This window comes from Prionailurus viverrinus, chromosome B2, assembly GCF_022837055.1.
Source record: "Prionailurus viverrinus isolate Anna chromosome B2, UM_Priviv_1.0, whole genome shotgun sequence".
Lineage (NCBI taxonomy): Eukaryota > Metazoa > Chordata > Mammalia > Carnivora > Felidae > Prionailurus > Prionailurus viverrinus.
This window is the reverse complement of record NC_062565.1, coordinates 19970954-19998836: the sequence shown is the minus strand read 5'-3', so window position 1 is coordinate 19998836 and position 27883 is coordinate 19970954. Positions and strand designations below refer to the sequence as shown.

At 37.1% G+C, this 27883-nt stretch overlaps 1 protein-coding gene and 1 pseudogene across 5 annotated transcripts; both read right to left on the bottom strand.

Annotated features, from left to right (window-relative positions):
• SLC35B3 (solute carrier family 35 member B3) lies at positions 1 to 27883 on the bottom strand. Of its 5 annotated transcripts, none has more exons than XM_047859064.1 (13): positions 27766 to 27861; positions 25850 to 25975; positions 23494 to 23633; positions 22839 to 22949; positions 21688 to 21981; positions 19329 to 19450; positions 15589 to 15743; positions 14203 to 14310; positions 9344 to 9441; positions 7283 to 7375; positions 6762 to 6873; positions 3202 to 3271; positions 1 to 1888 (listed from the first exon to the last, which is right to left on the bottom strand). In XM_047859064.1, exons 5-13 carry the CDS (start codon positions 21886 to 21888, stop codon positions 1738 to 1740), a joined length of 1110 nt encoding a protein of 369 aa, XP_047715020.1. In that variant the 5' UTR covers positions 21889 to 21981; positions 22839 to 22949; positions 23494 to 23633; positions 25850 to 25975; positions 27766 to 27861; the 3' UTR covers positions 1 to 1737. The 5 variants fall into 5 exon arrangements, with proteins under 5 accessions (XP_047715020.1, XP_047715017.1, XP_047715021.1 ...); XM_047859061.1 differs by lacking the exon at positions 27766 to 27861 and adding an exon at positions 27214 to 27759; XM_047859065.1 differs by lacking the exon at positions 25850 to 25975 and having other exon boundaries at positions 27766 to 27883.
• LOC125165775 (protein arginine N-methyltransferase 1-like) lies at positions 12096 to 14190 on the bottom strand (annotated as a pseudogene).

The following is a 27883-nucleotide window of genomic DNA, read 5'->3' as shown; positions in this document are numbered from 1 at the left end:
CGTGGGTTGTTGGGATCACATAATATTTACGAATGCTATTAGAAAACCTGACACAAAGTATACATTCAAATATTGATTTCCTTTACTATAGAAAAGTATTCTGTATTTCAAACTATTCACTAAGGGTACTCTAGGGACACAAATAAGTGAGATGAAGTTTGCTTCCATCTGATAGCAGGTAAAAAAAGGAAATGGGAGTAAAAGGGTTAGGCTGGCAAACCAATTTTTAAACAGTCCTCAGCTGTTTAAAATTGGGGGGTGGGGTGAGGAATTCTTAACAGGCAAAGACAAAAAAATTAGAAAAGCGTGTACATAAAAGGATGCCTTGAAAAGTTAAAATTATAATCTTTTATCAAGAACTCGGGAAAACTGATTTTTTTTAATGGCACAAATTTCCTTACCGTCTTAAGAGTTTAAGAAAGGATAATGAAATATAAATTAAGATTCCTTTCATTTTAAAATACGAAAACTTAAAAAATGATTACCATTTGGGGAAAAATACCCTCAGAGTATTTTAACATGTAACTGATTTTCAGTCAGAATTCCTTATGGCTAGATCCTTAAATTATCACGGGCTCTGTTACACCCACATATGCACATAACAGGTTAAAATTACCATCAGAATACAATGGAATTTTCAGAACAAGATTAATATTCCAAGTATATTATACTCACAAAATATAAGTGATATCACCAATAACACAGAAACTAAGCTGTTTTAACTAGCATTACTTACGCTGAAAATGAAGATTAATTGGACTTTTTTAATACAGTGGAAGCAATTCCAAAACTCAACTGCTACAAAATAAGAGCCAAAATCTTTACGAGTTTATACTCAAAACTGTGCAAACAAGATACTGTACAAATTTGGCAAAATCTACTTGTGTTTCTTACGTTTACCCTATTTAATCTTTAAGCTGCCAAATTAAATTTCACTTTTATGAGAAAAACTATGATGGTTTTATTATTTTATTATAATTTAAGGCATGCATTATTTTCCCTTCAATTAAAAAATCCAAATCATTAAATCTTTTAGCACTTCTTTGATGAATAGTAGCAATTTTTTCTGCGACACATACTTACAGGTTGCAGGATGACTCCTTTTATTATGCTGTCTATATTTCACAGAAAACTTAAAGCACGTTTCCTCTAATACTCCTACTAAATTATCGGAGAAAAGCCTAAGTTTTAAAGTTTCTGTAAAGACTTACTCCAACCTTCACTTCCCTCTTCATAACAGAATTCTAATAACACATTTATTTAAAAAAATCACAGAATAATTTTTATTTATAATGAAGTTATTCTTTCTAGACTTTAAATCATCAGTTCACTCTTATAACAGAGAATCATTTAAATAACACCACCAAAATGGAATGAAAACAAAACAATCTATTAATTGATATTATTATATCAATTTCTTTGATATGTCATAATGATATCCAATTAGTTTTGCAACATGGTCCATTTCCAGTGCAATTCTCAACAGGTTGCTAAGAAATGTCAGTCCTTCACACTGACATTTGATTCTAAGGCGTGCCAGATGTGGCTCTCTTGATTGCTTCAGAAGTCAAACGGTTAAACAAGTATCCTGAAGAAAAGGCTGACTTCGTAGGTGACCCATCCACAAATGGGTAGCATGCCTTCAGATCCTTTGGTTTTTATAATAATCCCTTTGGAAAGTTAATTACTTGATGGTTACTCCCTTCGAGTTCTGTTTTAAACAGGATGAATCACTCACTATACGGTTTGTGCCAACGTCCTTGACTTTCTCATTTCCACTATTTTGTTTATCAGATCATATAGTGCTGGTAGTCTTAGTTTATCCATATTTTTGCTGTAAACATTGAGAAATATACCAAGGACAACTAACAAACCAGACCAGACATACCTAAGAAAAGAAGGAAGGAAAAAATATTAATATCAAGGTAACGATTTATTGTTAACCACAGAACTTGGTGATGAGTTAACAATAATTCTTCAATAAAATAAACATTTTGTTATTGGAGGGCCACCATGACACTAAAATAAAAAAAACAGTATTTTTAGACCAGATTAGATAGAATTCCTATTATTTATGTTAAGTATAGGTACAGAGAAGATATTTTACAAAATATTAAATATAGTTCATTTGAATTTTGAGGATAATAGCAAATTCAAGTCCATGTCCTAACCAATAGTCTTAAGAGTCTAAGCACTGAATGTGTAAATCTGCCAGTGGCCATCTTGGGAATTCAACAATCTACCCAGTTATCCCAGTTGGGTGGGACATACAGAGGTAAAAAGGGGCACATCTTGAGAAAGTAGGGGAATTACATGGGTTGCTATAATGTATACCTAGCACATGCACAAAGAGAAACTAATTACAGAAAACAAATACGCCAACTGAAATTTATCTGTGGTTAACTTTAAACTTATACATTGATAATTTCTAGGTTTGAATCTTCTCAATTACTAAGCAGCATAAATTGAAAGGATACTAATTTTAAATGTATACCAGACAATAAAGAAAACAGTAAATGCTTTATAAGAAGCCATAAACTAAATAAACTTACAGAATAGATCTCTACCTCAAATCTTTGTTCTAAGGGGAACAAATTGTTCTAAGGGGAACAATAAACTTAGCAACTTTATTTATTTTTTTGTTTTAATGTTTATTTTTGAGAGACAGAGAGGGACAGCATGAGCAGGGGAGGGGCAGAGAGAGAGGGAGACACAGAATCCGAAGCAGGCTCCAGGTTTTGAGCTGTCAGCACAGAGCCCGAGGCAGGGCTCGAACCCATGAACCATGAGATCATGACCTGAACCAAAGTTGGGCACTTAACTGACTAAGTCACCCAGGCGCCCCTAAACTTAGTAACTTTAAAAACCACATATATATATATAACTTATATAATTTATGTATTACATACATATAATTTATACTTTTGTACTAGGGCAAGGCAGAATCCCTTCATCTCAAGACATCACTCACGTTCACTTATACTGGAAACAGGGTCATGCTAGCACTGGAACTCTAGTTAGGCAGTTTAAGTGTACAACATGATTTCTTCAAAATAATTACATGCATTTCTGAAGTAGGAGACACGTCAATAAAGTATGGCTCCAGATAAAACTGATTCTTTATAAAGAAATTAAGGAAATAGGAAATGTGAAACCAGGTACCTGCAAGTAGAAAAACTTGTTGAATTACAAACTACTTACTGAAATGTGAATGGTTTGGAGAAGAACATAAATGAAAGTACGATAGTCATTGCTTTTCTTCCGGTTGTCACTGTAGGGAGAAAAAAAGGTTGCTTTAGAATGTGCCTACTAATATCTATCTTTTAGAATATTTTGGAAATCATTTCAACAAATATTAACTAAGCCTGCTATGTGCCGAGATCTACATGACACGCTAAGAGAACAACAGAAACCAAAAAACAGAAAGCTGCTGCTGGGGTTATGGAGTTAACAGTCTGGTAGAGGGTAGAGACATTAAATCATACAGTTAAATGTTAAAGTACAACTGTAATGAGTACTTGATAAAGGCCACGACACTAGTGGGGCATGTCAATCCCTTAGAGATGCTTAGTCTGGCAGGAAAGAAAGGCTTTCACGAGGAAGGTATGATTAGGTAGAACAGGTATTATTCTTTAAAAGTAGTAAGCTAAATTCCTAGGAGTGCTATCTGCTTTCACTCATATGTGGAACTTGAGAAGCTTAACAGAAGACCATGGGGAAAGGGAAGGAGAAAAAAATAGTTACAGAAAGGGAGGGAGGCAAACCATAAAAGACTCTTAAATGCAGAGAACACACTGAGGTTTGATGGGGGGTGGGATAGAGAGGAAGATGGGTGATGGGCATTGAGGAGGGCACCTGTTGGGATGAGCACTGGGCATTGTATGTAAGCGGTGAACCATGGGAATCCACCCCCAAAACCAAGAGCACACTGAACACACTGTTATGTTAGCCACTTTGACAATAAATTATATTAAAAATAAATAAACAAATGAAAGTAGTAAGGTAAAGGATAAAGTAAGCTAATACCCTAATACTACTGGTCATGTCTGGGTAAGACCATGAATAATCTTGACATGGCTGTATTAACCTTTACCGGTCTTTCAAGTATTATTTTAAGTCTGCTGTTAGGCATGAAGCCCTCCTCCCTGTCCCAGCCAGGTAGAGGTAGGACTCGGCAAATATCTCCATGGTAGCCCTGTTCCCCGCCTTGCATTATTACTTGCTATCCTCTCTCTGGACTGTGTGTCTTACTTAGTTCCTTGTCTTACTCATCCTTGTATCCCCAGACTACAGTCCCTGGCACTCAATGTCCAATGCATGAATAAATGAACTCCAAATGAAGAAAGTTTTGGAAATGTGTCAGAGCCTGACTCCCCAGATCTATTTTTCCTTCTGTGTTATTTTTTATGCTCTATTTTTACCTGGGCATACCTTCCTTTCCTACAGTCAGGTGTGGTCATGTGATTAGGTTTTGGCCGGTGAAAAGTGAGAAGTGCTGTTTCTAGGGGTGTGTGATTTCTAGGAAGATTTTCTGAAGACAAAGGTGTATCCTTCATCTTCTCTCCACCCCACTGCCTGAAATGAGGATGAGGACAAGCTGGCAGAGAAGACAGGAGTCCGGCTTCCTGATGAACGTGGAGCCACCACAGCAGTTCAGGAGGCAGGATCACATATGGGTTAAGAGCATAGGTCAGGAGCCAGACTGCCTCCGTTGGAATACTGATTCTGCAACTTACTAGCTGGTTGACCACCGGGCAAGCCACTTAACCTCTCTGTGCCTCTGTTTACCCCTTGTAAAATGGAACAACAACAGTGCCTACTTTATTACAGGATTATTGCGAGATGAAAATGAATAATGTATGTGAAATGGCTCTGGGTACATAATGAAGGTTATATACATGCTGGCTATTATTATTGCCACCGCATTTCTTTTACACGGAAGAGAAATAAACCTGTCTGCACCTTTAAGACAAGGACTGCATCTTATATTTTTTTATACCAACTACAGGGTTTAGATAATACGTATCAATTGATATCAATTCCCTTTTGAAGAGTTATCATCTTTTTTTTTTTTTTAATTTTTTTTTTTTTCCAACGTTTATTTATTTTTGAGACAGAGAGAGACAGAGCATGAACGGGGGGGGGGGGCAGAGAGAGAGGGAGACACAGAATCGGAAACAGGCTCCAGGCTCTGAGCCATCAGCCCAGAGCCCGACGTGGGGCTCGAACTCACGGACCGCGAGATCGTGACCTGGCTGAAGTCGGACGCTTAACCGACTGCGCCACCCAGGCGCCCCTGAAGAGTTATCATCTTTAAGCGAAACTGGAACCCGAGCTAAGTATATGAATTTGTAATCTTTCTTGGTAGTATGAGATAACTTGACAGATTATACATATGGCCTCACCTACAATTAAATGCCCTCTGTTTACCATTAGCAATACAAACTTTAGCAGCGGAGTCATATGTGAGCAAATAAAGAGAAAGTTTAGGATTTAAATCCATTTGCTTAATTTATTCTGTAGTATTAGACTATTCCCTTAAAAGTATGAAATGTTAAAATCAGCTATAAATGGCTAATGTGTGTGTGCATTATGATGCAAACCTTACAAATCTCTGATAGAAATGTTCAAGTCCAACCCAGTCTCTTTCCAAGAGAGAAATGAAGGCCAGAGAAGAGGAAAGAATTACTCTCCAGGCCACATGCCATTAAGCATCTGAGCTGGGACAACGTTCTACCTTCTCTGACATCCCAAACCAGCCACACTGCATCCAATCCTGGGCTCCTTTCAGCGCTCTCTCCATATGGGAGATGCTGAGTGCATTTGTCATCTGGACCATTCACTTGGCAAATGGTATGAGGTTAGCACATGGAATCATCTATCTTTTTCACTGGGCCTCACCTGTAGCCTCTCATCTGTTTTCCTGACTCCTCCAAAGCATAACAAATATAACTTCCATTCCTCTAAAGTGTCAAGCAAAGTTCCTGCACAAAGCAGGTGCATAATAATTATTAGTGACAAGAGAAGCTAATCTGGCTAATGCCCCAGAAAGGGTACGAATGAAGGTCCAAAGCTTTGTTTGAAATATAGCTGCCATATTTTCCGTGCATCAAAACTAGAATTTTTGTTATAAATTAAAAGTGTATATAAAAGCGGCATTTTTCTCTGAAGGTATTTGGCCTACCACACTTTAAAAAAAATTTTTTTTAATGTTTATTTTATTTTTGAAAGAGAGAGAGAGAGAGAGAGAGAGAGAGAGAGAGAGAGAGAGAGAGTGAGTGGGGGAGGGGCAGAGAGAGAGGGAGACATAGAATCTGAAGCAGGCTCCAGGCTCTGTGCTGACAGCTCAGAGCCTGATGTGGGGCTTGAACTCACAAACTGCGAGATCATGACCTGAGCTGAAGTTGGACACTTAACTGACTGAGCCACCCAGGCGCCCCATAGCCCATCACACTTTTTAATAAAAAATTCTTTTAATGCATTTAAAAGTTACTATTTATATATATATATATATATATATATATATATATATATATACATATTTGATTTTAAAATTAAACCTTCAAATAAATAAAATATTATGAGGAACCATCATTTTCTTTAGAATTTTAAAGAAATACCCTAAGCCAAAAAATAAATTGATGAAATGCAACAATTTTTTTTTTTAATGCAGAGTAGACGCTGCCCGTATCTTTTGAAAATGAGAGTCAGAGAAAATTTAAATGTTTATTTCATAATCTAAGCAAGTATATCATTCATACCTGTTACAGCAAGAAGTGCACCGAAAATTTTAATCAAAGCCAGAACAAAGGAGATTCCAAAATACCCAGTGAGGGAAAAAAGGAAAGCATAACCATAGGTCTGAATTGGATTCTGCAACATATAAAAAAAAGCCTGTTAGGAAAATGCAAAACAAACCCTGAGGTATTACAAATGAAATAAAACTACAGATTTTAATCAACCTCCTGAGTAGTAATAAGCCATTCAACAATGCAGTCAAGCAAAGATTCTTATGTAGTTCTGATTTAATGGAAAAACAATGATGAAATTAAAAATCCCAACTTTTACACATTATGCATCGCTTAAAAATTAACTTATAGGGTAGAGTGAGGATAAAATAAATTTAAATATAAATCATTTCATTTCTGAAATAATTTCTGATCTGCATATATTATATTAAAGGAGTTATCAAATTACATAAAAATAATCTTTTTGAACAAGAAATACAGAGGAAACTATTTAATGGGAGATGTTTATTTTTAAAAATATGATTAGTGTTTACCTTTGAACAAAATGTTACTGCAGGGCCTAATCCACTAGTGCATGTCAATCCCAGTAAAATGTACACAAAACCGATGGAATACGAATACAAAACCTATAGTAGATAAAAATATAGTGGAAAAAAATGCTATCAAACCAAAGGCAGAAAATGAAGGATTTTTAATACATGGCTTAATTAATTAAATGTGAAGAACAAACCATTTTTTAAGTAACATCATTATTTCAATATGGCCTAACTTTCTGGAGACGATGACGGATCCTGTTTCGAAGTTTACAGCTTTTTTTTACATATAAGATAACACAGCAGTACTGATCCTTTCATATATATGGTCACATAATATTCATTTTTTTGCCTGGCTTAATTACTGAACTCAGACCACATTTTATTGTTGGGGTTCTAAAAACACATATAAATAAAACAAAATAACTTTAAAGCTACTTATTAAACATGAAAACACCCAAACGTTAAATTTGCAAAGAAATTAAAATATAAGGAAAATAAGCAGTATCTGGCATATCTATTGCTTCGTTTCCCAGTTTTCCTACCAATCTTTCTATCCCGGTTTAGTATACTCTCAGAACAGTCAGCAGCAGCATCGTCATCAAATTTACAGACCTGTGACGCTGCAGGTACCGTGTTAACAATGCTCTCTATGAATAATTCCACTTACGCCTCAACCTGCAGATGAGGAAATTAAAACTTAGAGACAGTAAGTCATTTTCCCCAAATAAGAGAGCTCGCCAAGTTGAGATATAAACTGAGGTGATCTTAGCCCAGAGCCTAAGCTCTTAACCATTGTACTTCTAACTATTTACACTTCCTTAATTCTCTGATCTTGACCTTACCCAGGAAGAGTGGTGACGATCATCAAGAAAACTTCTGACCGAGATTAAAGACTCCTTTAAGATTCTCACTCTGCTGACAAAGTAACAGGAAAGACCATTCCTATATACTCTTAATGTAGTACGTTCTGTCTAGCAAGAGGTTGGTTAGAAAATTAATGTAAACATACATATGGTAACTTTCCTATATATAAATACCAACCAGGTAGGAGGTATAGGGAAAGAAAGAGCATTATTAGCAGTAACAACAGCAAAAAGATGAAACCCCTAACAATAGCTTCAATAAGAAATATGGATTTATATGAAAAAAAAAATTAAAATCTAAGGGACATTGGAAAAAAAACATTTGAATAAAAGGAAAGTCATACCTTATTCTTGGACTGAAAGAATCAAGTGTATAGATGTCATTCTCCCTAAATTAAGTTATAATTCAGTGCTATACCAATCACAATAGCAATGTGATTTCTAGTTTATTTGGGGATATGAACACCCGAGAATAACCATGGTAGTAATATTCTGAAAAACAAAAGGAACATTGCTGGCTAGTCTTAGCAGATGGTAAATGTATGACAAAGCTGCTGTCATCACATGGTTTGGGTGCAGAAAGAAATCCAAAAGAATATAATTCTGAATCCTACATTACACTATGATATGATAAAGAAGGCACTTAGGCTGAAAAGTGGATCTTTCAATAAATGAAATTGGGGCAAGTGGATAGCCATATGGAAGAAAAATCTTTTAAAGTGTTGGCTAGATCGAAGCTTTAATTAAAAAGGAAATCATAAAATGGATAGGCAACCTGGGTAAAATTCTTAAATCTTAAGAGATGGGAAAGCCCTTTTCAATCATAATATGTTTCCAGAAGCCATGAAGGAAAGGATCCACCATATAAAAATCACAAGCTTCTAAATGGAAGATAATACCAAATACAAAGAGAGGAGAAAAGTGATGTAACAAAGGATTTTTTAGTATGTAAAAAACTCTAGAAATAGGGAAAATATTCATCAAATATTATACAATAAGCTCCATAGTGGTAATGGTATTTTTACTTTTTCACTTCCTGTAACGTTTGCATGGATTACTTTTGTGAAAATAATGATGACAAACCAGTTGGAAAATGCCGTGCCAGTCTCCAACACCAGAAGTGGTTCGCAAAATGAAGCACGTCACCATTTCTGAGCCTGTCCATCGTGGAGAAAAAAAACACCAGAGCACTTACCATTTCTGAGTTGGAAGCATTGTGCAGTTTCATGGCTTTCTCTTGAACGTTCCCAATGACGGCGTCCGCACACAGTGCCAGGGAAATAAGGATCACACCTTCAAGAAAGTGCAGAAAAATACAACCTCCTTATTTAAACATGTGAATGACACTCAAGATTTACCAGAGATTTAACTTGGCTGAAAAACCAAAGCAGATCTTAAATCACATTTGCTCAGTAAAAATGGATTATTTTCATCCACAACCAGCTATAATTGGGCGCATAGATGATAACGTCAAAAAAAAAAGGTAATGGACACTAATAAACTACATTAAAGTTGTCACCTTACTGTGTTTCATTATTATATAAAATAATAGTTCTGTTTAGGTTAAATGTTTGAAAGGAATACTCTATTAAACACATACAGAAGAAATTCTTAGGAGCTCTATCGGGACTGGTAGTTAGTTAATTGAAAAAAATCAGATGAGGATGGAAATCATAAAAGAAATTACCTACATTATTAAAACATTTAAAACACATAAACATACACATAGTTGCCAAGGTCTTTTCTTTGAATATGTGTCCTAACGAAAACCATACTCATAACACACACCGTTAATGATTTCCCAGTTGTTTTCCTTAAAAAGCATACAGGAAAACACAGGAACTTTGGACACAGTCGGGGGGCAGAATCCCTTCACGCTTTTATGATATCCTGCTATTTTTACAGTTGTTTCCTCCACACCTAATTCAACAATGATTCTGTTGACTAGTCAACCATATTGTTTCAATTAACAGAAACAATTCTCTCTTCAAACGCATTTTTAAACAATTTTAAAAAAATATTTACTTTTGAGAGAGCGCAAGTTGGGGAGGGGCAGAGAGAGGGGGACAGAGGATCTGAAATGGGCTTTGCACCAACAGCAGTGAGCCTGATGTGGGGCTCGAACTCGTGAACCGTGAGATCATGACCTAGGCTGAAGTTGGACGCTCAACGATTGAGCCACCCAGATGTCCTTCATTTTTGCACAATGCAAGCAATATTATTACCTAGTTGTAACAGTACAACTGGCATGTACAAATCTGGAAATCAACACACCAATGCGAATAGGCACATCTACCTAAGAAGCAGGCGGTTGGTTACCTGAAGTGTTCAGGACACCGGTCACCAGCCATGTGCTTTACAGAAAGAAGAAAAAGCAGCCTTGGTTACGTCTGCGAGTCTGCTGGGACCTACGGGAGTTTTCCCCTTTTCATTTTTTTAAACAATGCAGAAGCAATTACACGGAGCAGAAAAATATATGTGCATGTGTGTGCACTTGAGAATTTTCAAGTTTTCATACTTATTCTTCAGTTTGTCTTTTCATCATCTAACTTTGTGGTATTTATTACCTAATCATACATTTTTATTCACCAAACTTGATCCTGAATGCTCTTTTACTTATTTCAAATATGAAACCTGTCCTTGAAACAAAGACGGGCTATTGTTGAAGACTTGAATACAACATCCTCGCTCCCGGCAGGCTATTCAAAGACATTCTAAAAATGTTCTGAACAAAGGCAACACAGCATGAAAATGCTTGAACTACATTCTAAGGGGAATATTTAAAGGCAGACATTTATCTGCATAAGTAAATTCAGATATATTCACTTTACACATTCAAAGTTTTATTTATGTCTATCTTAAATAACTACCTAAACAGTTAATCTAATCTCCTTTGGATAATATTATTATTACAGATCAGAGACCATGATAAGTGCTCATCAGTTATTCTTAATGATGAAGTATGACCAGGTTCTAATTTTCTTACAAAATATTTCCATGGGAGTTGGAAAAGGTCAGCGGTCATGTCACCTTGAGAGGTTGTGGGACTACCGACACCACTGACACCACTTCAGCCCATCTTTATTGTCACTTTCACCCTCAGCACATGCATGCGCTTTCATTTATACCCACTGTTCCATCACCTCAGTCAATCCTCCCACCACCTCTGTGTGAGGCAAGCTATCATCATGATCTCTGTTTTAAGGGGAGAGTACAAAGGGGTCTGGCACTTTAGCCAGGGTTATAATTTTAAGTGATCTGAACAGAATTTAAAGCCGTGATTCTGACTGCAAATTGTGCCTTCTCTAAAAGTGCTTTTTCAATAAGTAAAAGAGTCAATTACCTCAGTTTCCATACATAATTTTCCTTTGAGAGTTGCTGACACGAAGCGTTCTTGAAAAATCTACACCATGTCAGACACATCTGTAACTATAAGCCTCTTTCTCAGAGGAAAACTCAGTGAAGTAATGATCACCGGTACTCTGAGCAAAGTTGAAACAGATGTTGTAAGAGGTTCCATCAGAATCTTTTGGTTGTTGAAGGGTTACTCCAAGAGGCTGTGCTGGTTACATTTAAACCCATTAACTTAGCCTGGTTAACCAGGTTAGTAAATAAAGAAGGCTGATGAACAGCCATGAAGAAAAATTTTGATTCTTAGGAATAGCAAAGCTGATGTAAATCATTTTCTTCATTATGTAGTACCTTTTTCTCATGAATAAATTTTTTCCCTTTCTTCAGAGTTCCTATGAACACGTATTTTATTTTATTTATTTTATTTATTTATTTATTTATTTTTTATTTTTAATTTTTTTTTTTTCAACATTTATTTTTGGGACAGAGAGAGACAGAGCATGAACGGGGGAGGGGCAGAGAGAGAGGGAGACACAGAATCGGAAGCAGGCTCCAGGCTCTGAGCCATCAGCCCAGAGCCCGACGCGGGGCTCCAACTCCCGGACCGCGAGATCGTGACCTGGCTGAAGTCGGACGCTTAACTGACTGTGCCACCCAGGCGCCCCAGTATTTTATTTTATTTTTACTCTCTTCCCCCCCGTTGAGGATCTACTGGCAATAAATGCAACCATATAAAAGCATAAATTATGAAAAACATAGCCATGATGTGCCCCGCCCCTCAGCCCAGGCCCTAAAAAAAGCCCTTCTGAGGGAGGGAAGAGAAGAACTGCCTAAGAACACTGTTGCCCCTGGGCCTGTGGGAGAAGCCAGGTGCTGCTTCAGCATATCTGGTAGTCAGTAGAGCAGGACAGCTCACACAGCTCGCCCCTGAAGTCCAGGTCAATGGTGAAGTCCAGATCTCGATTATTATTGGCCCTGGGCTGAATGCCAATGGTGCCAAAGATCTCTCCGCCTGTTTTCACTGTCAGGTGGTCCTCCTTGTAGAACACTGTCTGCTCCCAGTGCGTGTGCAGGGACTCAGGGCTGGTGGAGAAGCCTGTCCTCTTGGGGCAGCAAGTAAACTTGATGTTGAAGTAGGCCACCAGGGCGTGCTTCACTTGCAGGCAGAAGGGGGAGGTGAAGATTAGGTCTTCCACCTTGACAGTGTAGATGTCCACCTCCTTCATGAGGCAGGCATTGGTGACCAGCTGCTTGGGGTCCACCACATCCACCAGGGGCTCTCTGATGGCCATGTCTTTGACACAAGATATGTCAAAGCCATATATGTTCTCCCACCAGTGGATCTTCATAGTCTTAGTACAGCCGGTCTTCAATGGTTGTCACATACAGCATGGCTCAGTATGGGAAGATGAGGCCATTAGGTGTCAGCCACTTGTCTGGAACACCATATTGAGCATCGACTTGTAGAAGGGGCGGCAGTCCATCTACTCACTGATGATGATGTCTACCTTCTTCACTGGAACCTCTACTTTCTCCACCTTCCCCTTGGTGATGGTCACCACACGGTCTAAACTGTTGGTTTTGACAATCTGCACCACATAATCAGAGATACTGGAGCACTGGATCCCAATGACCAATGACCTTGCGGGCTCCAGCCTTGGCAGCAAACATACAGAGGATCCGTTGGCCAGAGCCCACGTCCAGTACCATGTTGTCCACAAAGAGGTGTCGGCTATGAAACATGGAGTTTTGGTACATGAGGGTGAGTGCCTCATCTTTCAGCATCTCTTTCGAAATGCCAAAGTGAGCACTGCAATCAAAGTAGTGATCTTTGCATGTCAGCACTGGGCTTCCTGCTGCTTTCTGCCTGGCCCCAGGTGACCTCCATGATGCAGTCTGTGGCCTTGGCTGCTGCCACCTTTACCTGCACCTACTCCTCCTCCGGCCACCGAGACCTGCCCTGAACACGTAAGTATTTTAAATACTACTTTTGTCAGGCTAGGAGATGGGATGATACTAAGCTTATGAATAAAACTCAACAGAATAAGAATGACAATACTGTGTATATAATAATATAATAATTTATCTTCAAGGTCATTAGAACAAAAACAATATTATAACACATTTTTTATTCTTATTTAGTTCTAAATATACAGAATACCTATTTTGCCTGTGAAAAATCTAAATTTTATTTGCAAAATTCCACGGGACACACAAGGAGGAAACTGTTCATGGTGGAAACTTCAAGCACTGTAAGGTTATAGACATATTTAGAGTACACAGTTCTATGTTAACATATAGCATAACTTTTCCTCTTTAGCTAAAATAATGACAAGTAAATGTGCAATTTAAATTTTTTTTTAAAAAAGAATAAAAAGTTACTACTGTGATTCTCCTATAACTAATGTGTATACTTCCGATTCAGCCATAAGAAACTCATCTATCATGTACTGGATCACAGAAGGTTTTGACTGGCCGCACAGCCTTTTGTCATGTCAAGATACCAGAGCACTAAAAAGAACTGTTACATTTGCAGGGTTGTAATATTTTTACTACATCTTATACAGAAAGTCCGAAAGCTTTATGTCAGATACGAAAATCATAGATGTCACATTAGCGTTTAAAATTCTCATGAAATTATAAAAGTTCTTACTCTAAACCCAATTGCCTGTAAAATCTGAGCAGCACAAACAATTTCCTTACCGGTCAGGTTGAAATTTGGTGCAACCGTGCTGTCAGCTAGGGTGAACCATATCAGGCCAAGGCTCATACATATGGCAGCAGACACATCTGCAATGTTGTAACGCTTCCCTGTGTAAAATAAATGTAAGCCAACCTCATTATGCACACGCCCACTTGACACAGTTTTAGATCTATGTGTCTAACTAAGTACAGCAGGATCTGCTTTTTATATCCAAAGTCAAAAACATACGAAGAATGCTTAGATCAGTGCCTTAGACAGTCACAGAAGGGCTTCGGAAAATTAAATTACCAATGAGCAGCAACATGTCCTTAGGAGTTAGATATGAGATCCTACCTTATCTGTTACGGTGAGTAAATATGAACATTTAAAGTGCATGGACATGAGTGCCTTTTTTACTTCGTGTATATTAGAAGATTCTGAATTTTCTTACAGCCCATACGTTTACAAAGTAACCAGAGCAATTTTTCAGGCTGCATAACTGTTTAAGTTTGCAACTACCATAATCAGAATTGGTGCGAATGAACCTATTTTAGTAGATCCATATCTAAATAATAAAATCATGTAGTGTAACTTTTTGGTAAGGATTGTTAAGGACGTATTACACATGCATGTGGTTTTTAATAGGGAAGGGTATCAGTACTTTTTCCTGCATCAACAGTTACCCTGAAATTATACATGAAGTAATTGACATCCATACTTTCATTTCAAAGGGCTTTTGTGGGAAGGCCTCTAATGTAAAAAATGAAGTCAGGCTGTATAAGAACTTTAGTGAAATAGAAAACCTTGATTGTCAAAACATGAATATTCTGCATGACTGTTATAGAAACAACAAAAATGTGTTCCACTTGCTATCATTGCTTCCTCTTTCGCTCCTATTTCCACATAGCCTGTAATTTAGCTGGGGCTCTAGGAAGTCAGTGAGCCAGCAGAGTTGGTAAAAAAGCAGTTCTGCTCAGGTTAACCTTTACTTCAGTGTGAGAACTGTCCGCGTGTATGATGGAGGTAGAGAGAGGAGCCCTGCAGAGCAGAAGAATGAAAGAATTGAAAAGAGGAGTTTTCTAGGTATTTCTGAGCTACGTCTTCAATAGATGAATGCAGTATTTCTGGAAATGTGATGGATTCCCGACTAAAAGAAAAAGTAATTTAAAAAAGTACTATTTTTATTTTTCCCCAGTCCAAATTACTGACGGCAAAGACTAGGGGATATTGCAGAAGTATCAGTGTTTTTATAATACCTTATTTTGATACAATGTCACTCAGAATTGTTCTGATATTTCGAATGTTCAGTAAAAAATATTAATTGGAGTTTCAGGTTTTTCCTAATGCTAGATGCCATAACAGATCCTCTTAGTTTCAAACAGTATGAAAACATATCATTACTATACCTTGAATAAAAACTCCTCCTAGCATAACAGGAATCAATTTGCAGCACTTGAAGATGACTTGGGTGGGATAATTCAGGTAGCCCAAGGAAGTATTTGATAACCCCATAGTACCCACAGTTAGAAAAGCTATTATCATGTAGGTTTTTCCTGGTATTCTGTAAAAGACAATTTTTAAAATCTTCATTTTGGGACCCGAGTTACACTATTATAAGATAATGTGTTTACAATGTGTAAATGTCTAATTTCTGATGAATATTTCTACAAATACTGGTGAAATATCACTATTTTAAAGGTTATCACGCTGTATTCATACAAAAGAATGTTGGTAAAAGCAACAATTTACCCTTATTTATTTGATCACAAGTGAGAACTTTCAGCTGTGTGAAACACAGTGTACCACAGAGTTCTGCAGATTCTTCTGGATGGTCTGAAACGTTGGTAAGGTTTTTTTTTAATTTTTTTTTTAACGTTTATTTATTTTTGAGACAGAGAGAGACAGAGAATGAGCAGGGGAGGGTCAGAGAGAGAGGGAGACACAGAATCTGAAACGGGCTCCAGGCTCTGAGCTGTCAGCACAGAGCCCGACGCGGGGCTCGAACTCATGGACCATGAGATCATGACCTGAGCCAAAGTCGGCCGCTTAACCGACTGAGCCACCCAGGTGCCCCGGTAAGAAGTTTTTTAACAGCAGTTCTACCTACGTATAAAAACCATCTTGACTAAATTTGGAAAAAAAGAGTTTTAAAAAACATTGACCTCCATAATGGTAAAAGGAACCTTAACTAATTTTCAACTTCTAAATTGTTGTTTCCTAATGTTCCCATCTAGCATTAGGAAAAATACGTCTAGCCCTTCTCCTAAAATATCCTGAGCAGAGTACCTGCAGAAAAAGTACATGGCAGTTTAAAACGCTGAACGTGATTTTTATCACCACAATGTCATATGGGTGAACTCTAATTCTGTATTCCATAAAATGTTAAAACAATTAGCTTCAAGATGAGGTATCTGATTCCCCTCCTCATGATTCCAAATCACTACCTGGGGTCCTATCTGAATTTCCTAAAGGGGATTTTTCATATGACATCTTCAGAATTTTGCACTATTATTGTGCACTTTGACTGGATATTTAGTAGTCTAAAATAACCCTGTACACTGGTGTGACTAACACGTGAAGTACTATGCACATAATTAGATTATGCTGCATACTTAGATGTAGCTTCCATTTTGGGATTAAATCAAGGCAACAAAATTCCTCCATAGTTTTTATTTGGCTAGATATAAGGCAAAATAATTTACTGGAAAATTCAATTAAAATGTATCCTTCCCATTTACGTTTCAATTTTCAGGCCTTTCCTACTCAACCGCTAATAGAGTAGTAAACATTTAAAGTCTGTGTGGAAATAACGTGGCATGCCCATATGCATCAGTGTAGAACACAAACACTGATTTACATGCTGTCTGTGGGGTCTAATCCTCAGTGAGGCATCACCAGGGAAGGACAGCACTACTCTTCCAGGTAATGACAGAAGTCACAGTGGTCAAATTTCCTCAGAGATAAATTGCAAATAGTGGCCAGAAAATTAAAAAAAAACCTCAAGTCAGAAAAATCATAAGGAATGTTGATTAAAAAGTAGCGTAACACAGGTCGAAAGAAAACCAGCCTGAAACTCAGGAGACCTATATTCAGAAGGTCACAACTCTGAGAGCAACTTGCCATAGAGACTCATGAAGGCCCCAGCCTCCTCCAGGGGTGTTCGCTCACTGGTGAAACCAGGAGGTTATTAGATTCATCATCCTGCCTCTGGGGTGCTCACTGGGTCTGTTTTATTTAGTATCTCAATTTCTTACTTCTTTAGACATGGTGGGGAAATTGTGACTTTAAATAGCCCCTTCAAAACCAATTTGACAGAACTTCCTTAAAAACTCAAATAAAGTAACAACAAAGTTACAAGGTAATCTTTGGTGAAAAATAACAAGTAGCGGGTTCAGGGTATTGCAACTTACAATATGCTCTACCACACATTAGGGAGTGGTCCTCAAAGGTCAGAGAACTTAAGAAACTCCCTTGAGGTCTTAGGACAGCTAATTAGAGGCCATGCCAAGACTCAAATACATGTTTTTTGACTCCATATCCTTTTCTCTTTCAAGTACAAGGTATTCATATAAACATAGGAAGAAAGGGGGGAAAAAAAAACTAAGCAAAGAATCTGGCTAACTCAAGATTTAGAGAACAGTGGCATTTAAATAAATTCAGAAATATGTGACTGAGCATATTTTCATTGTAATATACCTTTAAAGACTTTTTCTAAAAATGTTTTTAATGTGCCATGGAAATGAAAAGATTTCAACTCATAATTATCTTCATCTGTAAATTCTTTTCCTACACTCCTTCATTTATGTTTAAATCAAAGAGAAATGATTTTATCTTTAAACATGTTACAGTCAGGTGGTTTAAAGGCAGGGATAAACATGGCCGGAGGCATACTCCCCATCTCATTTGGGTAGATGACAGGGAGGTGTATCTTGGTATCACTTTCCATTTAAGAAAGACAGTGTTAGATTCTTTTACTTTGAAAACAGACGTCCAGCAGTTTGCAATTGGTAATGAATCATCAGGTTTTCCTGCATACTAGTCTTGACAGATATATTTAATTACTTTTTATTCTATCACCTGTGACTGAGAATGGCAGTTTTAGAGCATGAAAATAATACAAATGCTATCCTCAGATTCAAACATTTTACTATGACTGCTCTAAAAATTTATTGGCAGTAAAGAGGTTGAGAACTATGAATTAGGACTATGAAGAAATACCAGTGGTATAGACTTAAATATTTAAAATTTTATAGTTATCTTCTTAGAAATATCAAAAATATATTTGTAAGAAAAATAGCAGCTGTGAAAATATCCTATTTTTACTGAAAGATTGAACATTTGTGTCAATGAAGATCGAATGTCAGTATTATAGCTCCTTTACTGCATTTAAACTGGCCGATATATACATGAAATGTTCACATATTGAAGTCTGATGTGACAGGATAACCACACTTACAGAAGTTACATTCAATTTCCTAACCTCCTCTTGTATATAATCAGGTTTTTATTGCACATTGTTCAGTATACCATTAAAAATATTTTGAGATATTTCTCAAATCTAGATGGTCAATTTAAAATATACTGTTAAACAAACTCCTGTGGTTTTGATGAAAACACACGTTATGAAATTTCTCTGATGTCTAAACATGCAGTCTCAGGTCCTGGACATTACAAATACAACAATATTAAGCAGAGCATATCCCACGAAACATTAACTGTACATTTCAAAGACCACTATAAAAGTGGCATTGATAGTTCATTTCATCACTTTGTTCTTAGTAGCACTGTAAGTCTTTCAGTAATCACACCCACTTCAGTGAAATTTATAAAAACACTTATGTACACTTGATACTTTCTCCTGTTTCAAGAAGATACATTTACTGTAAGTTGAGCCTAAACTACATTTTTCTGATAACATTACACTGTAAGAGAGACCACTTTTTTTCAGGGTACAAAGAAAATATATTTAGTATTTTTTAGTAAGTTGATTATACTGATAAAAATTCTTGGGCATTAGATATGTTTTATTAATAGGAAATATGTATATTGCATGTATAACATACTCCATATTCCCAAAACACAAAACAAAAAATTTAACTACTACTAATGAATTTAACTGTCAAAAAAATAAAAACAAACTACATACCTTCTCCTTTTGTCCTGAATAAGCTGAAGTTCTATTAGGCCAAATATGGAGTAAAATGCAAACTGTACTAAAGTTAGGTACCAGCCAAAGGACTTAAAACCCTCCATTGAAAATATTAATTCCTGTCAAGAGATACATGAATACTGTTAAGTTCTTGGGCAAACCAATTTCTTCACAATAAATTCCTATAAACACAACATTAAATTTTTTTTTTAACATTTATTTATTTTTGAGAGACAGAGAGACACAGCACAAGTGGGGAGGGGCAGAGAGAGAAGGAGACAGAATCCGAAACAGGCTCCAGGCTCTGAGCTGTCAGCACAGAGCCCGACACGGGGCTCGAACTCACAAACCCTGAGATCATGACCTGAGCTGCAGTTGGACGCTCAACCAACTGAGCCACCCAGGCGCCCCTATAAACACAACATTTTTAAAGAAACCAAGCCTCACCACCACCACCACCAAAAAAACAAACAAAACAAAAAAACCCACCAAAAATCAAAACACCATCCAAATCACAAGGCACCTCAAAGGTAAAATTAGAGAAGTCCAGGAGGCCTTTCCAAAGAACTGAGTGAGAAAAACAAAGGGAGGAAGGCTGGCTATAAAGCAACATTATCCTATGCTTTGCTCTTTTAAAAAAAAAAAAAAAAAAAAATTGCCAAAATTAAAAATTGCCCCCAAACATTGAGAAAGGTCCCTGGGTCAAGAACTCCTTTATGATACAATAAATATATTTCATTAGAAGTTTATTATCTCAGACCTGTTTTTTCTATAGGAATTTAATCAGTTCAAACCAATGTTATTTTTTGGAATATCTGGGCCATGGATTTTATGAAATTTCTCCTTGTAAATGGTTACTTATCTAAACACAATGTTGTGTCATGAAGTAACATTTATATTAATTGTTAATAAGCCATTATTAACAAGTCATTAAGAGGTATTCCAATAGTTATTTGGCTTAATCCAATAAATCACCCTCCCTCATAAACTCTGAACTAGATACTGTGTAATTCCCCAAATTTACTTCGTGTTCAAGTATGTCTGCAAGGTATTTAGGAATTTTCTGGCACATGAACTAAAAAACATGAAAATAGCTTTATTAAGTATGCTAGCATTCAGATATATATATATATATATATATATATATATATATATATATATAACTTCATTACAAAACCCCACCATTTTCTCTAAACTATTTTAAAGCTTTTCTTTTTTTCATTTATTTTTGAGAGTCAGAGAGCAAGAGAGAGAGAGCACGAGCCAGGGAGGGTCAGAGAGAGAGAGAGAGGGAGAGAGAGAATCCCAAGCAGAATCTGCACTATCAGTGCAGAGCCTGATACGGGGCTCAATCTCATAAGCTGTGAGATCATGACCTGAGCAGAGATCAAGAATCGGACACTTAACCAACTGAGCCACACAGGCACCCCTAAACTATTTTAATATGCTAGCAACATCAGTTGTCACAAAGTGAAAGTGATGTTTATCTAATTTTAAAAGAAGTTTTGCATAGATTATTAAGTCCCTGCTCATTAATCAAACAGAAAAAGATTAATATAAATTTGTACAGCAAACTTCTAATTCATTTTCCTTTCTAATGACTAACTCTGCTCCCAAACTATTTGGTAACAATGGTATTTTGAAGAAGAAATAAAATATTTCTTAACAAGAAATTGCAACCTTTCTGTGATAAAATTTACTATTTTTCATTGTTCTTCATTGTGATATCTGAATTTTTGTATCATCTTCTAGTGGGGAAATTAGTTATTATAAATACTAAGATTTTTAATTCATGTTTTTATTTCACGCTAATACTCCTCATAGCATTTTTACAAGGTAAGGAATAATCAATTCTACCATCTTCTTTATTTATACTTCCTTTTATATTTCATCTATATACGATAATAAAAAGAATACAATAATTTTTAAGATCACTCTAATGAGCTCCAAGAATCAACCATGGGCTAGAATATGACTTTTGTGTTATTATTCAATTTTATTGGAGAATTATGTTCCAAAGTATCAGCGAATACTTGAATCACTCTTTACAAACACATGGGTGCATATTACCCCCATTTTGTTAAACACAATAAATAGTTCAAATTGTGTTCATAATTTTAATTTTTTAAGATGGTCTCCGTTCCTCTCCCATCTGAAATGTTCAATGTGAAATTTTGATCCCTGGAAAAAGGAGCACACTAACTTTTAGAAAGTCTTTTTCCATATTTAAAAAACTCAAAAATGTGAATAAACTGGTATCCTATGGAGAAAACTACCTTGGGTAAAACTATTAGTAATGCTCTTATTGACCTCAACTGTTATAAATAATTAGCATCTTATAAATAAATATTTTTACCTGTAAATATCCATAAATTAGGTAAAATACAAAAACTCCAGCAACACATATGAAAAACTGAGTAAGTTTGTTAAATCTGCTGAGATTTATGCCAAGCACTACAACGTCATCTATTGACTTGATGTGTGGTGACATTGTCTGTGTTTTGGGAGGGACAGTTATAGAAATATATTTCCTGGAACTGTTGAACTTGAGATCCATTGTTCTTGTTTTGCTGCATTCAGTGCTTCCAAATTTATCTTTGTTGGTTTCCTCTCCTTTGTTCAGTGTTTCTTTTGCTTGCTGAGCCAAGTCCTAAAGAAGGAAATTAGCAATTAAAGCAAAACCTTTGGATAAGATACTATGCTCCAAGTAATAGTTCACATCACACTTTAAAAATTATACAGGCGAATCTCATTTTCTCTAGATATTAATATAGTAATTCCTCTATTCAAACTTCTAAGCAACCAAAAACAATGTCTACTCTCCAATTTATGTTTGCCTGGTAAAGACCAATATCGCTAAACATAATGCCATTCTCATTCCCACAGCAAACGTCAAAAGCTAACTTAGTGTTTATTTTTTATCTTTGTGTTTACTTATCAAGGAAGTAAATACGCTTTTATTGTTTTTATATGTATAAAGGATATAATTTTTAAAGCCCATGACAGTCTATGAGTAACATCTTCAACATTAAAGTTGATCTTTAATTGCACAAAAAAACTGATGCTCCCTTAAATACTAACACAATTTAAAATATACTTGCTAAGGATGTTTTAAAATAAACTCAAACAACTATAAGTTACTTTTAAAAAAGCTAGATTTGTCAGAGACTATAGAAAGAATGATATGCTTTAGCAACAGCATTTCTTAGGTTAAAAGATGTTTCCTTCCTTTGGAAATCATTTTAATTTAAAAAGTCTTTGGGGAGTTGTTCAATGGATTTCAAGTTTCAGTTATACAAGATGAGTAAGTTCCAGAGACTCACTATAGGACATAGTGCCTATAGTTAACAACATGGTGGTGTGCACTTAAAAATTTCTTAAGAGGGTAGATACCATGTTATACATTTTTAACCACACACACACACACACACACACAAACACACACACACACACACACACACAGGCAGACACATGGAAACTTGTAGAGATGACAGATATATGTATTACCTTGATTATTAGGTGATGGTATCATAGGTATATGCATATGTCCCAACTCATCAAATTGTGTTATGTTAAACGTGTAGTTTTTTTTTGTATAAAAATTATACCTCAATACAGCTGTTAAAAAAAAAAAAGGAAATAAAGAAGTCTTTGGGGTTATAAAAAGCTGGAAAACATCATTTTTTGTTAGTCTGTGAAAAAAAGTCATGAGGACTCTGTAGATGACTGTCAGTTTCTCTTTGGATTTATATAAACTGAAAAATGAATTCCAAGTACAGGGTGAGGAGAGAGCAGAGTTAGGACAACTAAACACATTTATGATGAAAAAATTATCCTAGAAAAGACTGTCTTCCACAACCCCAATGGGGACTAAAATTCAGACTAGTTGAGTAAAGAGGAGGGATAAGGATAATTTTGACAAAACTGTCTTGATGGCTTAAAATGGCAAGACTTAGTCACTTTGTGATCACTTCTCCTTTGCTGATCACAGAGATTAAGCAGGCCATCTTTAGCAATTTAAATATGGATCCAGGTTCTGAATACAACTTGTAACTAACCATACTCAGGCATCAAAGAACATTTGTTTTACAGTGCACCCGCCAAATTTCTAAAGAGAAAAAGCATAATTTTAAAAAGTTTTATTGTATTTCTTTTCCTTTACCTGTTTCTTCTTCTTTATATATTGTTCTTCCTTCCCACACTATGTTTCAATCACTGCCATCTCTGAGTTAAGACTTTTTAAGACATCTTGCAGGACACCCTTGAGATCTGACTTTCTTTATAAATCATGCTTCAAATGATCTTGAATGTAGAAGAAACAAAAACCTGAGTAACTACTTTCCACACGTGTAGGCATGGATACAGAGTACCATTCAAATAAATCTGATCCCCCTTAAGCTTCTCCTCCCTCCACATCTTTCAATCAAGCCCCAAACTGCCCACAATGGACTACTATTTCATTCCAGAAATAGACCATGGACTTTCAAACACCTCTACCTTATGTTAATGATGTTCTTTCAGCCTGATGTCTTCTTTCTCTAGGTCAGGGTTTGAAATAAGCTTTAGCGTTCCTTCCTTTGTGATACCCTCTCTAATTCCCCAGCTGGGAGAGAACAGAACTGAAAAGGCAAGACTCAAATCTTACTTATCTCTCTGTTCTTGGGATCCGGCATACTCTGCACCCTTAAAAAGGAACCAAATAAATTGGCCCTTCGTCTGGAAGTCCTGAAACCCCAGCTTGCAATCACTCTGTCTACCTGACTATGATTTTTCAAATGTACTGTGGTGGTGGCAAACTTTGTGAGCAAAACTAAAAATCTTATGGAAAACAGGTTGAGTAGGATGTACAAATATTGATTATATATTTACACGAGAGAATAAATAAAACTTCTAGAAGACCTCTTTCCTGCGTTTGTTAGTATCAAAAATTTCTCCCCAACCATATTCTGCTGAGATGTTTGTAATTTAGCAAAATGCCTGGCATATTGCAGTGACTCAAAAAACTTATAGCTACCTTTATGAGAAAGCAGTACAGCATGGTGCTTTCCCTATGCTTTGGATTTTGACAGATCTGAGTGCATGACCCAGCTTTGCTAACTGATTAGCTGAAGAACCTTAAGCAAATTCTTTTAACCTTTTTGAACTTCAGGTTGTACATCTTTAAAAGGGAGGGGGAGTGGTAAAAAATGTGCCTATCATAGAATTTTTTTTTAGTACTAAATGAAATAAATGTAAAAACATCTGGCATATAGTAAGACCACCAATGTTAACTATTACCCAACTTTTTTTTTTTAATTTTTTTTTTAACGTTTATTTATTTTTGGGACAAAGAGAGACAGCATGAACGGGGGAGGGGCAGAGAGAGAGGGAGACACAGAATCGGAAGCAGGCTCCAGGTTCTGAGCCGTCAGCCCAGAGCCCGACGCGGGGCTCGAACTCACAAATCGCGAGAACGTGACCTGAGCTGAAGTCGGACGCTTAACCGACGGAACCACCCAGGCGCCCCGCCTATTACCCAACTTTTTAGAACTACTGCTAGTGCGATATGGTCAGCTGCTGGGAGACTCACTCCTCTGATGTGCAGTTGGAAATATGAATCTGGACTTCCAACCCGACTTCTCTTCTGAAATCCAGATCTCTATTTCCAAATGCATCTTTGAAAGCATTTCTACTCATGAGTTCCACTGGCACCTCATTTCAAAAATGTTCAAAGCTGGGAGTGCCTGGGTGGCTAAGTCAGTTAAGCCTCCGACTCTTGATTTTGGCTCAGATCATGATCTCAGGGGTTCATGAGTTCTAGCCTCACACTGGACTCCATGCTCTCAGTGTGTAGCCTGGTTGCAATTCTCTCTCTCTGCCCCTCCCCCATGCTCACTCTCTCTCAAAATAGATAAACTTAAATAAATAAATAAAAGTCCAAAGTTGAACTATGTTCACCTCCAAACAAACCTGCCCTTCCTATATTCCCAATCTCACTTATGGTATCGAGCGGAAAATCTGTAAATTATCTTAGATTCTTTCCTTTTCCTCAAATTTACATTTTGCCAAGGTTCCTGTTGACTCTACATCTGTAAATGTATTTAAAATCTGTTTCTGAACCTACCATTAGCAGCTGTTTTCTCTTGCCTAGATTACTAGGCATCACTAGATTACTGTTTATAATCTCTTCTTCCCTTTCTGATCCCTCTTTCACACTGCCCAACATGAATACCCACTATGCTCTACCTCTGATTAAGGCCCTATACATTACAAGCTGGGTGATTCTCTGGACTCTCATAGCATTTTATAAAATTTTTTACAAATACCTAAATCATAACAGCATAACTTTTTGCTTTTATGGTTGCTTCCCTCAGAAGCTTCTGAAATCTTTAGGGGAAGAGAAGATATCATCTTCATTATGTTTCAACACATAACAAAAGTGTAAAATATGAAATGAAGGAGTCTATTGCACTCTAGTAAGCACCAATTTAATCAACAGAATTCTGCTCCTTTCCAACAATTTGCCACTTTCAACACACCTATTGGCAATCTTAGGAGCCGCAGATCTGTGCCAGACATGTAGAGTTAAATCCCTTCAGCACTGTCACTTCTTGGACATCTGTGCCAAAATATTGACATCTCCACTGAAATTTCCCACAAAGCATCTGAAATGAACATGGAAATAAATTCATTTCTTTTGCTTACTTGAGGTACCAGTTCCAGAAAATCTGCCTTGCAAGCTTTGCATTTAGAATGCAGTTTTATTAATCAGAACATCACTGGTCAGATCACATGACTGATGAAGGAAGACACTGTAAACTCTGATACCCAATAACTGTGATCCTAATGTGTGAAACCTTCCGTTTCAGATATTAATGATGGATATCAATCAATATCCACAGAACCTAGGCCAATGTCCTTTCGATGCAGGAAAAATAAAATCCAGCATAGAATTAAACCTGTTTTCAAATTAAATGATCAACATTTTGCTCTGCTTTAGACATTCACAGTAACCCTTAAACTAAGAACAAAAAACCCCACAGGTGTGAATCACTGCCTGGGGCCTCTCCGGTTCTTAAAGTCAACACATATATTTAACTTTAGTTACTTGTTGGTACAAAGCAACTGCTAAAATGGGAAAAGGCAGCATTTTCAGTATATAGTGACATATAAAAATTATAAATAACTGGTAATTACATTGGTTTGCAATGACCCACTTAAGTTAAAAATCTTTCAGTTCATTTCTTAATCTAGTTCTTTTCCAGTCTTTAGAAGAAAAGTTTCCCACTACTAAAGGGTAGAATATGAGGAAATTACATTACAGTGTAAATAACCTGAACATACTTTACTCTGTATTTTGCCATACTCGTTGTTACAAATAAAATAATCTTGCCATTGTATCTACATTAACTGGACTCTATTAATTGTTCACCTATGGGTTATGGTTATAAAACAACAAAAAAAGGGGGCTCATTTCTTTGTACACACTTCACTACACGAAGATCAAACAGGGTACTCATTTTTGACAGTTACTCTATTTTTTTCCAAGGGATAAATCTAAGCTTTGGATTTAATATAAAGAAATTAAGTACAAATAACACTCATCCAAATTATTTTCAAATGCTGCCGTATCTCTCCCTTCCAAGGCCCAAACTATCTCAATTCACTTAGGAAAACGTGAATCCAAAAATCTACCCTCGACATCGACATGTGAGACCCTACCTTAGAAGAAATGCATATGCCCGACACTAAAAAAAAACCCACTGTCAGCACACCAAAGCATTCCACCTCCTTTCAGTATTTCTTTAAAAGAAAAATAAAAAGGCGGGGGAGAAAACTAAGCTGCAAAGACTGGAGAATCTGCATAACTTTTAGTGGAAGATTATGACATAAATTTAATAACCTGGCAAGAACGATCCCCTTGCACCGCAAAGCAGATGGACAGCAGAAGACCCTAAGTACTTTAACGCAGAACCCGGAAGTAGCTCTTCACTCAAAAGCAGTCTTGGGAACCCAGGCGACTGCCAGTTCTCCAGAGGCCCCTCACTAGTCTAAAAGGCCCTCCTGGAAGTGGCCTCACTCCTGAGTCCACAGACCGGGGCCTGAGGGGGTTCTAGCCGGCCGCAGGGCGCAAAGGGGACAAGGAGGGACACACACTCCTCCCTAGAAACCGTGCCAGGTTTCCGTTCTTTAAAAAAGGAAGTCATCCCCGCCCTCCATCCTGCCCTCAATCCCCTCGCCGCACGCTCGTTATAGATGAGGAAGATAAGCTGTGTCCAGGTTCTCTGGGGAGGGGAGGGTCTGGGTCCCGAACACGGCGAAGAGCCGGGGGTACACGTCCACTCCAGAGCCGTTAAGCCACCTGAAAAGGTGACCCCAGCCCGGGTGGCGCCTGCCAGACGGAGCGGTCTCCCCCTCCCCAGGTCGCCATCACCTCCTTCTCCTCTCCGCCTACCCCTGCACTTTCCACAGCGGCCGCCGCCTCCTCTCAAGGTGTTCGCCTGGCCTGCGCCCGCGCGCCACTTCCGCCTACGTGTCCCCGCGCGCGTGCGCAGCTGTGCGGCCCCGCCCCC